The sequence below is a fragment of the Phascolarctos cinereus genome, unplaced genomic scaffold, assembly GCF_003287225.1.
Source record: "Phascolarctos cinereus isolate Bilbo 61053 unplaced genomic scaffold, phaCin_HiC Scaffold_726;HRSCAF=1367, whole genome shotgun sequence".
In the NCBI taxonomy this organism is placed as follows: domain Eukaryota; kingdom Metazoa; phylum Chordata; class Mammalia; order Diprotodontia; family Phascolarctidae; genus Phascolarctos; species Phascolarctos cinereus.
In genome coordinates this window covers 241,139,021-241,152,081 of record NW_027556098.1, presented here as the reverse complement: position 1 = coordinate 241,152,081, position 13,061 = coordinate 241,139,021, and the positions used below count along the sequence as shown (strand labels likewise).

General features: G+C 38.8%; 1 protein-coding gene across 1 annotated transcript in view; it reads right to left on the bottom strand.

The window, feature by feature from the left end:
* Positions 1 to 13,061, bottom strand: part of NEB (nebulin) — a 232,193-nt gene that overhangs the window by 202,500 nt on the left and 16,632 nt on the right. Inside the window, 5 exon segments of the mRNA XM_078146167.1 lie at positions 1,481 to 1,588; positions 2,122 to 2,226; positions 7,990 to 8,094; positions 10,562 to 10,666; positions 12,622 to 12,726. Of these exon segments, the coding sequence (XP_078002293.1) occupies positions 1,481 to 1,588; positions 2,122 to 2,226; positions 7,990 to 8,094; positions 10,562 to 10,666; positions 12,622 to 12,726 (528 nt within the window).

The window sequence follows — 13,061 nt, the reverse complement described above, 5'->3', positions numbered from 1 at the left end:
GTGCGGGTGAGTCATCCCTCATCTCTGTCGGCTCTGCTTCTGACCCTCTAAACTTTGCCACCAGGCCTCTTCTGCCCCTGCTTTTCAGCTCTCTTTAATTATTGTCTTCCCCCATAGAAAGTAAGCTCTTTAAGGTCCAGGACTACTTTTCTTTTTGCTAGTATTTGTATCTCTACTTAGTTCATTACCTGGCACATAGTCAGTATATAATAGATGCCTATTGACTTGACAACCACAATATTCCTTTCTCCAGCCTTCCTTTTCTTCTCCTTGCAACCTAACATTGGTGGAGACAGCAAAGGGCCTCTTCTAGGACTGTGTCTGCAATGGATATACTTGTCCTCATCTTGATTCACAGTATAGTTCCATTTATATGACTCTCACAAATATCATTCAGCCCAGAGAACATGTTTAGGACAGTGGCAGGTTTAGAGACTACAGGGCAATTTACTAAAGACTAATGACCTCAGGAAACAACAGAAATATCTGCTAGCTTAATCATTATGCTGAAGTTCTGGTACAGTGGACAGTTATACACCTGAAAAAGAGTTGGACATCCCCCCTCCCAGAGTCCACCTTGAGAAATCACAGAAGAATACTATTCCTTGACTGAAGACATACATTAGATTTTTATCCTATGTATTTATAGTACTGTCCATATTACCTATGAAACCATTTCAGGGACAGTTTAAGAATCTGATCTTCAGAAGAGGCAACCAGGCAAGAGTGTAGAGGTCAAAGCTTAACAACTGGCTGGGGGTGGGGTGGGTGAATCTGCATTACTAACATTATTTCCATCTAGAAGCCTACCCCATCATCAGAAAAATAAATCAAGCCCTCTTCTATGGCATTAATGCACACACTGAACATTTAACAATAAGTTCTCAAGAGACGTAGGAACTGACCCCAGCACATTCCGGAAACCAGGCTTCAGAATGTTATAGATCTATCTACCAGTTCCTGGAATCTCCAGAGACCTAAGAGTTCTCAGATAACTTCTTTGGTATTGAACAGAGCTCACTGAATGGTGGCATTTAGACCCTTTAACAGATGAGACCTTGTAAAGCTAAAGTAGGAATGATCAAAAAATGTGGCACTTCCTGAAACCTTTATCCACTGGAATCAATTGTTAATGCTTTTGTTTACTTGTTTTTAGTTGTGTCTGACTCTTTGTGACCCCAACTGAGGTTTTCTTGGCAAAGATACTGGAGTGGTTTGTCATTTCCTTCTCCAGTTCTTCTCCAGATGAGGAATCTGAAACAAGCAGGGAGAGGTGACTTGTCCAGGGTCACACAGCTAGTAAGTGTCTGAGGTTGGATTTGAACTCAGGTCTTCCTGATTCCAGGCCCAGGGCTTTATCCACTCTGCCACCTACCTGACCTTTCTGGAATTAATACTTTCCAGCATTCAGGGTCAGAAGTAACACAGAAAAACATGTCCAAAAAGGTCAGGCACCAAACAGAGTGTCAATGACACGTACCTTACTAGCAGCGATCCCAGCTTGCTTATTAACTTTGTATTCTGGAGTTTCTGTCTGCATAAAGTAAATTTGGTCTTTGAGGCTCTCGAAGTCTTCCTGGTATTTTCTCTGTAAGATATTAAACAATATTATTGGACTGGTGTTGGGAGCAAGCCACACTGGTGTCAGGTATAAAGGCAAACATGATAATCCCAGGGAACACAGACAAGTTATCATAAGGTAACACCTTCCCCCTTTGCTCAGACGGGTCAGATTGCTACTGGAATATAGTATCACTGAAATAAACTCCTTGTCAAGAATGAAAATAAGGGAGTGTGGGAAGGATTATCCATCTGGAAAAAAAAAGACCTAGAACCCTGAGATCACATACTGAAGACTTATAGCTGTCCTTATGGAAATGGAAATTCAAGCAAGAACAAATTAGATAAGGTTGAAATTCCCTAGTAGAAGGTTTATGTTGACAGTGGCTTCTCAGGGAGTTTATGGCATCCCTTTCCATAAAAATCTTTAGTCATTTATCTTGGAGAGGAGGGGAAGGAGTTAGCCTAGAAGACCTTTAACCCCTGCAGTGTATGATTAATAAAGCTAGGAAAAAGAAAACTTCAAGCCAAAGCCATCTGGGTGGTCATTATCGTACTTACTATGCTCATGTTGTCAGCATTCATTCTTGCATTTGCAATTTCAAAGCACGGAGTCTCACTCCACTTGCCTTTGATTTTATTGTCATAGTCTTTCCGGTATTTGTTCTGAGATGAAAAAGGAATTTTAAAAAAATTTAAAAAATAAGGTAAGCAATGAAATATAAAAATATAACAAATAAAATAACAAAAAATGACTAATATGGAAATGTTTTACATGGTTGTACGCATATAACCTATATTAGATTGCTTAGCATCTCAGGGAGAGGGATAGAATTTGGAACCCAATACTTAAAAAAACTGATGAATGTTAAAGATTATTTTTACATGTAATTGGGGAAAAATACTGTCGACAAAAAAATCAGTTTACATGCTGATGAATATACTTCTATCATAGGTCTTAAGCAACTCTAATGTGACTAGTAGTGGCAAGAGACAGAGTCTAGCTAACAATAGAAGATAGGAAGAGTAACTGGTCCAAAGCTTAACTAGTCCAGGTATCTTTCTTTTTTTCTTTTTTCTTTCTTTTTCTTTTCTTTTTTTTCTTTTGGCTAGGCAATGGGATTAAGTGACTTGCCCAGGGTCACACAGCTAGTGTCAAGTGTCTGAGGCCAGATTTGAACTCAGGTCCTCCTGACTCCAGGGCCAGTGCTCTATCCACTGCACCACCTCGCTGCCCCTAGTCCAGGTCTCTTTTAATAGCACTCAAGCTTCCTGGGAGAGATCTGGGGTAGGCAGCGTCTTTCCTCTAAGGACCCGTTCTAGTCTTTACTTTTATTTCTGGAATGGGACCTGAAAGGAACCCTAAAGATCATCTCAGCCTAACCTCCTTATCTCTGGGATGGTCCTGGGTGCTCAGGAAACAAAGTGGGCTCCTAATGTGAGGTCATCTGCATCTTACACACATACAAAGATACTCTGATTTCTGAAAAATGTGCCCCCCTCAAAAAAAAAAAAACCACAACAACCCAACCCTGGCACCACACTAATAAAATCTGTGGATCTGAAGGTGATTATATAAGCATAACCTCTCCCATCTTTACCATCCCTTGAGAGGAAAGGGGAAAAGAGGTCTCACTGCTCTTTTTTAACTTAGAACAAACTAAATAGTGTGTCTGTATCAACACAGCAGATTGCTGTTAGAAACCCCACTAGTGCTCTAGCCAATATGGTTCAACAGCAACTAACACATATCAAAGTGGCCAAGTCCCTGCCAAATCTATAAAAAATTGATGAAGGAGAGAAAGCCCCATGAGGAAATAACTTTTATGTGTGAAAATCTTCCTTCAATCCTCTGTCTTTGCCCAGAGAAGACATGGAAATAAAGCCCCAGTTTATTGGCCCATCCTTCCCTCAGGAAATTTAGAAGTAAATAAAATTAACATTTGAATGTACCAAGGTTATGATACACATACATACACACATGCATAGATATACATTTATACATATACATACATTTTATATATATATATATATATATAGAGAGAGAGAGAGAGAGAGAGAGAGAGAGACATTGCTTTCCAAATAGATCTCGTCAAAGTGAATACATGTGACTTTTTTTTTAACCTTCTTGATGTGTACTTGTGGTCTTAATGTAGTTGCCAAGTGGGAGGCAATGCGACTGCCAGTTAGTTAATCTATTTCTATCTTGTTCCTATTTCTCTTTTTCCTGTGAGTAGCAGAACATTCCAACATTCAGATTCCTCAGGGCTCTATTATGCAAAAGCCACCTCCCCCATGAGTGGTTGGGAGGGGTCCCAATTTATATTGTCATTGCACTGAGCATGCCTAGCACTAGTCTCAAGTCAACCAAATTTTGTCTGTCAACCAAAGCGGCTTCCTAATTCTCCACCTAAAAGGGATCCTCACAGTTTCATCAGCTTGCTGCCTCATTCTACTATATCACAAACTGTCTCTGAACTGCCTTTTACCCTGCGCTCCACAAGAAGCCTGTCTCTATGCTTACTCTTTCATATGTGTGACCTTGGAATTAAGTAGAGACAAACACAGAGAGACAGAAAGACTAACAATAGGGCACTGAGCAACATGTTGAGTTGATGGCTCATTCTCACATCCTTATAACCATGAATGCCTGAAGAAGCTAATAGATATATAATAGGGGTAGGCATAAGAATAGGAATAAGGATAAGAATAGACACTAGTGCTGTGAATTCATCAGCAGAAGGAACTTCCAGTGATGAAACTCTTTACCAGGACAGGTTGGTGTCTCCTCTACAACTTATAAAGAGCACCAAGAGGTTAAATGACTTACCCATGGCAATACATGTGTCAGACATGTGACTTGGACCCAGGTCTTCCTGGCTTCAACTCTTCACCCCACCATATTACCTCTATTATTATATCTGTTACACAGAATGTGCCTACACAGAATCAAGCTAATACTACTGTGTATGTGCAGAGATCCCCCAGTAGTATTAGATGAAGGTCTATCCTTGAAGTTAGGAATATTTGGGTTCAGGTACTGCCTCTGACACATGTAAACTTAGGGCAATTAACTTAATTCTCAGTGCCCTTAGGCAATTGTCTAAGACTAGAATTGCTGAGGAGTTACCAATCTACATCAGTGGAGAAAGTCTCCTCACAGGGAATCCTCTACACTAAAGAATTATTAGAACCATAGATCTAGAATTGGAAAGACTCTAGGAGGACTTTCTTTTATTTTTCAAAGACAAGGTTTATTAGAACATCCTTCATAATGCGCAGACTCTTAAGGTATCTGAATGTTAGTGGGCTATTGGCTAGATTATAAGAATCTGAACCTCCAAGAGGACTTTCACAGGTGTGATCTGGTCCAGCTCCCTTATTTTAAAGATAAGGAAAACTGAAGCCCAAAGCAGTCCAGTTATTTGCCCAAGGTCACATGGGTCTTATGATTCTCCTTGCTGTGCCACCACCATCCCAGTCCTCCCCAGCTAGCACTCGCATTAAGTCAAAGTTAAGTGAGTAAGAGCACCTCAAGAAAAAGGTGGAGTCTCCTAGACTCATTATCTCTTAAAGCTCTAACCCTCTCTCATTGGTTGGTTTGTTACTATTAACATGATTACATGAATCCCTCTCCCGTTTCCCCGTCAACTCCCCCCCAATACTTCCCCTGAACACTTCACTTTCTTCACATGGTTCTATTGCTTTTGCTAGTCTTGATTTTCTGTTTGAATTTGGGAAAAACCTCAAGATTTCTTACTCACTTTAATGGTCTTGTCCTAAATGGTACCAGTTCGGGTTTTTTTTTTAATGCACTACAGTATAAGGGATATGTAAATCTGTAGGGTAAGCAGGACTGATAACAAAGCCTCTGCCAAATGCCATAGGAGAGCTGACCATTCTCCTCCAGAGCCACCTTCTGTATTTACTGACATCTGCATGCTTACAAAGTCCTGAGGAACCCACTCACCCAGACCAAAGTGATAAGTCTGCATTTGTGGCAAGGCTGAGTTGCAGAATTCTTTTTTTAAAAACGCACTTTCATTGCTTTTAGGTGAAAGCACTACAAACTCTAAGAAGGTGAAAGACTACTTGGCCCTTTAGAGAAACTGTCAAACTCAAATAGAAATGGATCTTGCAGGCTGCATACTGACTTAGAAAACTACAAATGAACATTCTCATTGTTGTCTTGTATTTTTATTTATTTTATTTCATATTTCCCAATTATATCTTAATCCGGGTCCCAAAGCAGGCAACCTTCACTGAGTTTGATTTCCCTACTCTAGAGGACCTGCTTAAAAGAGTGAATGAAAAAAATGGAACTATATGCAAAATAGGACTCCTGGTTATTCTTGAGCATCTACTCTTAAATAACTTCCTCTTACAATCCATGTATGTTATCTTTGTTTTCAGGAATCACTTTTTAATAAACAGTAAACAATTCTTTCAAATTTTAAATGAGCGGTATCCATATTAGTGAGGTTTTACTATACTTATTAGAGACTGCATCCAAAATACTCCATGTCTACAGTCAGGAGAATCTGGGATTGCAAAGAGAAGATAAATGGAACTGTGTAGTCTACGTCCATGATTTTCTTTCTATCCTTTTTCAACAGTTGCAGATTGAGAGCTAACAAGGACCCCAAAGGTCATCTAGTCAAACCCTTTCATTTTACATATTTGGAAACTGGGAAACGTCACACAGGCAGTAAACATCAGCAATAAGGAACTGAACACAGGTCCTCTACCTCATGAATTATTCTTTTCCTACTGCATGACACTGTTTCCTTCTGCCCCCAAAGAAATGCTTTCCCAAAGAATACTAAACTGACAGAGAAATCTTGATGTCTTCCCTAGATTCAAGCAGAATGCCAACCTTGCAGAGCATCACCACCACATGGAATGAGGTGAAGTGCACATGAGAAGTACCCTAGGAAGAGACTGCCTGCTGCACTCCATTTAAAATAGAACCTTACTTAGCACAAGTCTATTCATCAGCCTAACATCTGTCTTTGTACATTCCATCTCAAACCCTACATACCACAGGATTAGTTTACTGCCCTAAATATAGACAGAGAAGTCTTGTTTGCCAGTGCCCTCAAAGGTCATGGAATCCACTGCTGCCTGTTTGAGACATAGCCCATGGCATTTTTTATTTTTTAAAAATTTTCCCCAAGCCTGGTCAGTCTTTGAACTGAGAACTGGAAACCACACACATTAGGGTGTTCCTCTTTTCAGTGGAGCACATTGGAATGGGAACAACAAGAGACTTTGGAGTTACATATCTTCCCCCAAATATTAAGCATTACAACTCTACTTTCTGAATAACCCAGAAGCCCCCTTAATCATAGGCTTTTAAATTCTTCATCTAGCTGCTTTATTGAACCTCTCTTTTGGGAAGGGAAATAATCAAATATCAATATAACCCCATCCAAGAGGCAATGTAATATAGTAGATAAAGAGCTGGCCACTGTGTGGTAAGTCTAAGTTTGTCTCCCTCCTTTCACACTGGCTGTGGGACCCTGGGCTATTCCCAAGTAACTTCTCAGTTCCCAATGGCAATTCTAGAAATTTAACAGTTACAGAGCAGTAGTCAATCTGCAATGGTAGGGGGAATTCACTATACCAATAAAATCATAGCTCAAGTCAACAAACACATGTTCTAAAACATCCTGTTACATAAATGTAGCACGTTGAGTCATAGGAACATACACGCCTTGTCACTTGCTTTTTCAAAATCAGTTCCATTTTGTTTCTGTCGGTTAATTACTATAGTATGTTTTTAGTTACTTGAGGATAAGCTTTTAAAGATAAGTTCACAAGATGAAGATTGAGAGTTGTAAGAGATCTTTGAGGTCATCTAGTCCAAGCCTCTCATTTGACAGGTGAAGAAAAGTGAAGCCCAGAGAAGTTAAAGGACTGGTCCAAGGTCATACAGGTAGAAAGTAGCAGAGTTAACAGCCATGGTGAAGTAGCAGAGCTAGAGCAATGAGGCTTTGCCATCACTTGTCTTACTCTATGGCTTTATACTTCCCTTCTGCTGTTGTGCTAAGTCGGTTACAAGGCCTCATGAAAAACATTTGTACTGATGGAATCACAGAATCATAGATCTAGAGCTGGAGGGGACTCCAGAGATCCTCCAATCCCAAGCCCCTCATTTTACAGATGAGGAAATTGAGGCCCAGGGAGGCTGTAACACTTGCCCAAGGTCACATGGGAGGTAGAAATAGAAGCAGGATTTGAAACCAAGGCTTCTGATTTCAGAGTTAGTCCTCTTTCCACTAATACCACATGGCTTATTTGTTTAGGTGAGCAATGCAAACAACCTGGGAGAGGGAAGAGATTCCAGTCTAAATGGCACAATGAAATCATAGTTCTAGATCTCACAAAGTCCTCACTGAAGCCCATGTGCCAAGCCTGAATGCTTACCTTGCTCAGCTGATTGTTCACTTTCTTGGCAAATTCTATATCTGGTGGATCTGCTAGTGGAGTAAACTGAGAATTCCGTTCTGCCTGTCCTTTTTTGTAGACAACCTAAAGTAATAAAAAGACATAGATGAGAACAATTTAGTGTTAATGAGCCAGAGAATATTCTCCTGACTGTTACCACACTCATATGAATAGGGCTTTAAAAGGCTTCGTACTTTTGCCACGTTCAGTTTGCCACCTCGATGAATAGAATCCCTAAATATGTGTTTGATGAGATTAAAAAACACAACTGGAACCTAGTTTGAAAGAAAAAAAAATACACGCACACTTCTATACGTTCTGGGGATTCCAAAATTGAGATCAAAGTTAATACTTTAAAAGATCCTGCTTTCATCTACAAGCCCATGGCCTTCTTGTTCTTGCGATGCCCACTCTACTATTCCCATAGCACCTCTATAGAGACTCATGAAAAGAAAGGAAGGAAAGAAGGAAGGAAGGAAGGAAATGAGGAAGTGAGGAAAGAGAGAGAAGAAAGAAAGAAAGAGAGAAAGAAAGAGAGAGAGAGAGAGAGAAAGAAAGAAAGAAAGAAAGAAAAAAGAAAGAAAGAAGAAAGAAAGAAAGAAAGAAAGAAAGAAAGAAAGAAAGGAAGAAAGAAAAGAAAGAAAGGAAGGAAAGAAGGAAGGAAGGAAGGAAAGGAGGGAGGGAAGGAGAGAAGGAAAGAGGGAAGGGAAGAGAATGAAGGAAGGAATAAGTATTGAAGACAGACTTTCATGCTTAATTTATTTGACTCTCACTACCTAATTTCTTTAAATCCTGTCAGTTTCTTCTTAGCTCTGGACATAAGCTATTTTGGTGTTTCATTTAATAGTCTCTTAGACCAGAACGTGAATTAGGAGTGGGAGTGGAGCTGGAAAAGGGAGATATGAAATGGCTTTAGATCTGATAACTGGTCTGACAATCTGATAAAAATTAATTTCTTGGAGATTAGGGTCTAGATACCTCAATGATTTAAAGTGATCTTGTTTGGGATTCTCTCTAGTTCTAGAATTCCATACCTAATGAGCTCAATGGCTCTTAAGTACTAGAACAGTGTCATTCAAAGCAAAATAAGGACAACGTGACAAGCAGGGTTAAGGATTTACAGAAAGAACATTCTGGGGACAGAGCCTCTGGAATAGGATTCTCAGTTTTAAAGTCTACATGGCACATGCTATAAACAAGAATTTGCCTTGGGCTCCAGGCCCAACAATTGTAGAAGGCCATATTGTGATATTAATAGGCATGTAAGTAATAAGATACTTTTTGTAAACTTAGTCTGCAGTAAAATATAAGATGTAGCTTAACTCTCAAATACTTCAGGAATGGGTTGAGAGAAGATTGAATTTATTATTATACATTGTGACTACAACTTACTTTTCCCTAAGAAATATCGAATAATTTGGCAAACCTTAAATGAGTTTTAAAAAAATGCTTATTGTACCTTGGTCAATACACTTTATGCTTTAGTACCTCATGGTTCCAAAATGGTTTTATTTGTCATTTTGTGCCTCCAAATATTTAGCAAGTTCCTTATAGTTCTTTCGCAGTCCTCACATTCCCCTAGCACAGTATGTGACACCTAGTAAGCACTCAACAAATATGTATTGATGAGTTGAAATTTTAGAAGAGGAGCAAGGGAATCTTCTTAGCTGTGGATCTACAAGGATCAGTCTTGGGCATAATACTTTATAATGGTCAGTATTATTGTGTTAATTAATACCAAGTAATAAATGATTTAAAATTGAAATATACTTCCTCAAGCTGGTAATTAATCACCAGGAAAGAGTAGAAACACTGGGACCAATCTGGGCCAAATTTGTACCTCAAAAAATGGGATAGAGAATGTACCTATTAATACTTTTGAAGATAGGTCTTGACCAAAGTACAACAAGCATTTTTTTAAACTTATTTAAAGTTTGCCAAATTATCTGATATTTCTTAGAGAAAGGTAAATTGAAGATGGTCAGATGAATTTATCTAAGGTCATTTTAGGGTGAGGCAAGATACTTAGGAAGAAAAAAATCTAAGTATACCTGAGCAAAGTAGAGAATAATTAGCTGTGCACAAGTATGATAGAAAAGGATAGCGGGATCCTAGAGGATTTCCAGACTGCTAACATGAAAAATTGATAATTTTAAAGGACAGTTTTTAGAACAATTGAGGCTGAGCTAACATTTCTGAAAAATAATGTATCAACTTTCAACAGAGAGAACTAATGGCAACCCCCCCAAAAAAAAACCCAGCAAAAATCTGCTCTGTACACTGACACTGGTCTAGAACCCATTTTAAATAACCAAAGAACAAATTTAAGACCCTTAAATACTTTTGCTAATTTGAGAAAGCTGTTGAGGAGGATCTGTATACTTGTGGTTCAGGAATACCAAAATTCTGTGCCTAGGTTGATACAGGATGACTTCCCCATCAAAGCCTGTAAGTTCTGAAGAATGTGAATCTGGCCAGAAGAGGGTTAAAGTTTCCCTAATTTCACCCTCCCGAGCCAAGAGCCAAGCGTCACATTTGTATTTCCACTTACATCACTGAGAGCTTTCTGGGCTTGCGCAACCCTCCTCAGCTCTGGACTGTCATTGTACGGGTAAAATAAACTTTTGTCTGCTTCCCAGTCTTCAGTGTACTGTTTCTGAAAAGAGAAAAGAAAGAAAAATGTGAAAAGATGAGAATACAATTCAATTTCCCTTTCATCAGAATTATATGCAGATATAATAATAGCTCACATTTGTATAATGTGTGCTAAAACTTATTAATACGTTACAAAATGTATATTATCTCAATGATCCTTGGAATAAACCTGAGGAGTTAAGTTTTGCAATTATTATTTTCTCCTCAGAAGAAATGGAGACTTGAATAGGTTAAGTGACTTAATAATAATAATAATTGGAATTTATATAGAACTTTAAAGCAAGAAAAGTACTTTATATCCGTCTTATCATTTAAGCTTCACAACTCTCTGAGACAGGCCTTATAGATTTTATTATCTCTGTTTTACTGATGAAACTGATACTACAAGAAGTTAAATAGTTTGACCAAAGTCACATATTTAGCGAGTGGCTGATCCGGGATTTGAAATCCTGATTCCAAGTCTAACACTCTATTCACATCAGTCTTGGGCAGAGTTTAGATTTGAATCCAGGTCTTTGAACCCAGACTTGATATGCAATTCTCTTAGCAATGCCATACTGTCTCTATTACGCCACAGTTAATTTAGATCAAGGGATATTTAATCTGGGGTCAGAGACCCAAGAAGAAATTTTAATGAGTCCATGAACTTGGATGGGGGAAAGATTTTGATAATTGTATTTTAATATACTCAGTATCTTTTATAATGCTATGTATTTTATTTTATGCATTTAAGAATGTTCTGAGGAGTATATGTATGCATCAAGAGGTCCATGACACACAAAAATAAAGAACCCTGAGTTAACTTCAGTGATAGAGGGCTAGGAAAAAAGTAATCCTCAATTAATCTGCCACCTTCTACTGCACTCAAATGCCTTCTTTGAACAGTTTTAACCTTGTTTTCCTAAAAAACCTTTACCAGAAGTACAGATTTGTTTCTTCCTCTCTGTCCTTATTTGCCTTCTGGAGTAAGCAGTGATAAGAAAGTAAGTAAAAATGGTGATGTTTGGAATGATTTGAAGAATGCTGTAACTACTATGTTGTTGAGTTATTTTTCATGCATGTCCAACTCTTTGTGATCTCATTTGGGGTTTTCTTGGCAAAGGTACTGGAGTGGTTTGCCATTTCCTTTTCCAGCTCATTTTACAGATGAAGAAACTGAGGCAAACAGGGTTAAGTGATTTTCCCAGGGCCTCACAGCTAATAAGTGTCTAAGGATTTGCACTTAGGAAGCTGAATCTTCCTGGCTCTAGGACTGGCACTCTATATTAGGTGTTCAATGACTACTTTTTCGATTGCTTGATTTATAGATTGGGGGGGCAGGAACCTGAATAATTCATGAACCAAGTAATCATCCCTTAGATCAGGGATCCCCAACCAAGAAGTCTAAATACCTTGCCTAGTAGATTGTCAAGCTAGCAGCAGCTACCCCTGCCTTCAGCCCCCTACTTATCTACCCTGCCTCCTTTCCCTCAGTTTTAGGGGATTCCCATAAGGGACAGAGTCAAACTGGCCAAGGTGCTCTCCTCTCACACTTCACTGTCATCTTCCTCCATGTCATCTCACTTTGTTCAGGACCTGCCTAGGCCAATCTCAAGGCTTTGGGGCAATAAAAAAAATAGCTTTTCTTCACAACCATCAAGCACCAACTGTACATTCTTGAAAGTTATTGAGTTGGACGGGTTATTTCAAAAGATCAGCTCTAAGCAATATTAGTTACATGTCCCCTAGGAAAAACTCTCCCTCTGGACGCGTATCACACTGTACTTTGAATCTTTCTTGCATATTTATGGCAGAATAGTGGGTACCATGGTTACTTATATTTGTACCTTTTTTCACCATTGAACTGAAAGCTCCCTTATCTTAGCTGAACTCTCTATCTCTCCCAGTTCCTAGCACATAATAGGCTTTTAATTTTGTTTGGTGAACTGGTGTTGGAGTTTGAACAATTGTCCTTACCTTACTGAACATGGCCGTGTTCTTAATTGCCTGGACAAGTTCTGGAGCATCAGGGGGAAGCAGGTACTTATCCTTGGTGTCTTCCCAGTTCTGCTTATACAAAACCTTGATGGAAAAACCAGATATGAGACAGTTATTCAATCCTTAGGGATAAGGGTGCTCAGGAGAACTGTTAAGTATCTTCTTTCGCTCCTTGAACAAAACTTGCCAATTATGCCACATGGAAAGCATTTCATGTGATAACACCCATGATGTTTTTCCTTCAGTGATAAACTTAAAATTTGTAAACTCTAAGATTTTCACTACATAGCTCAATTCTGCCTCCTTGCTGGATTTTGCATGTATTTTACATTAAAAATGAAATTTGTCATATGAATTTGACAATCATGAACAAATAAATACTTCCGGGTATACATAAGGTCAGGGGGGGAAAGGATTAT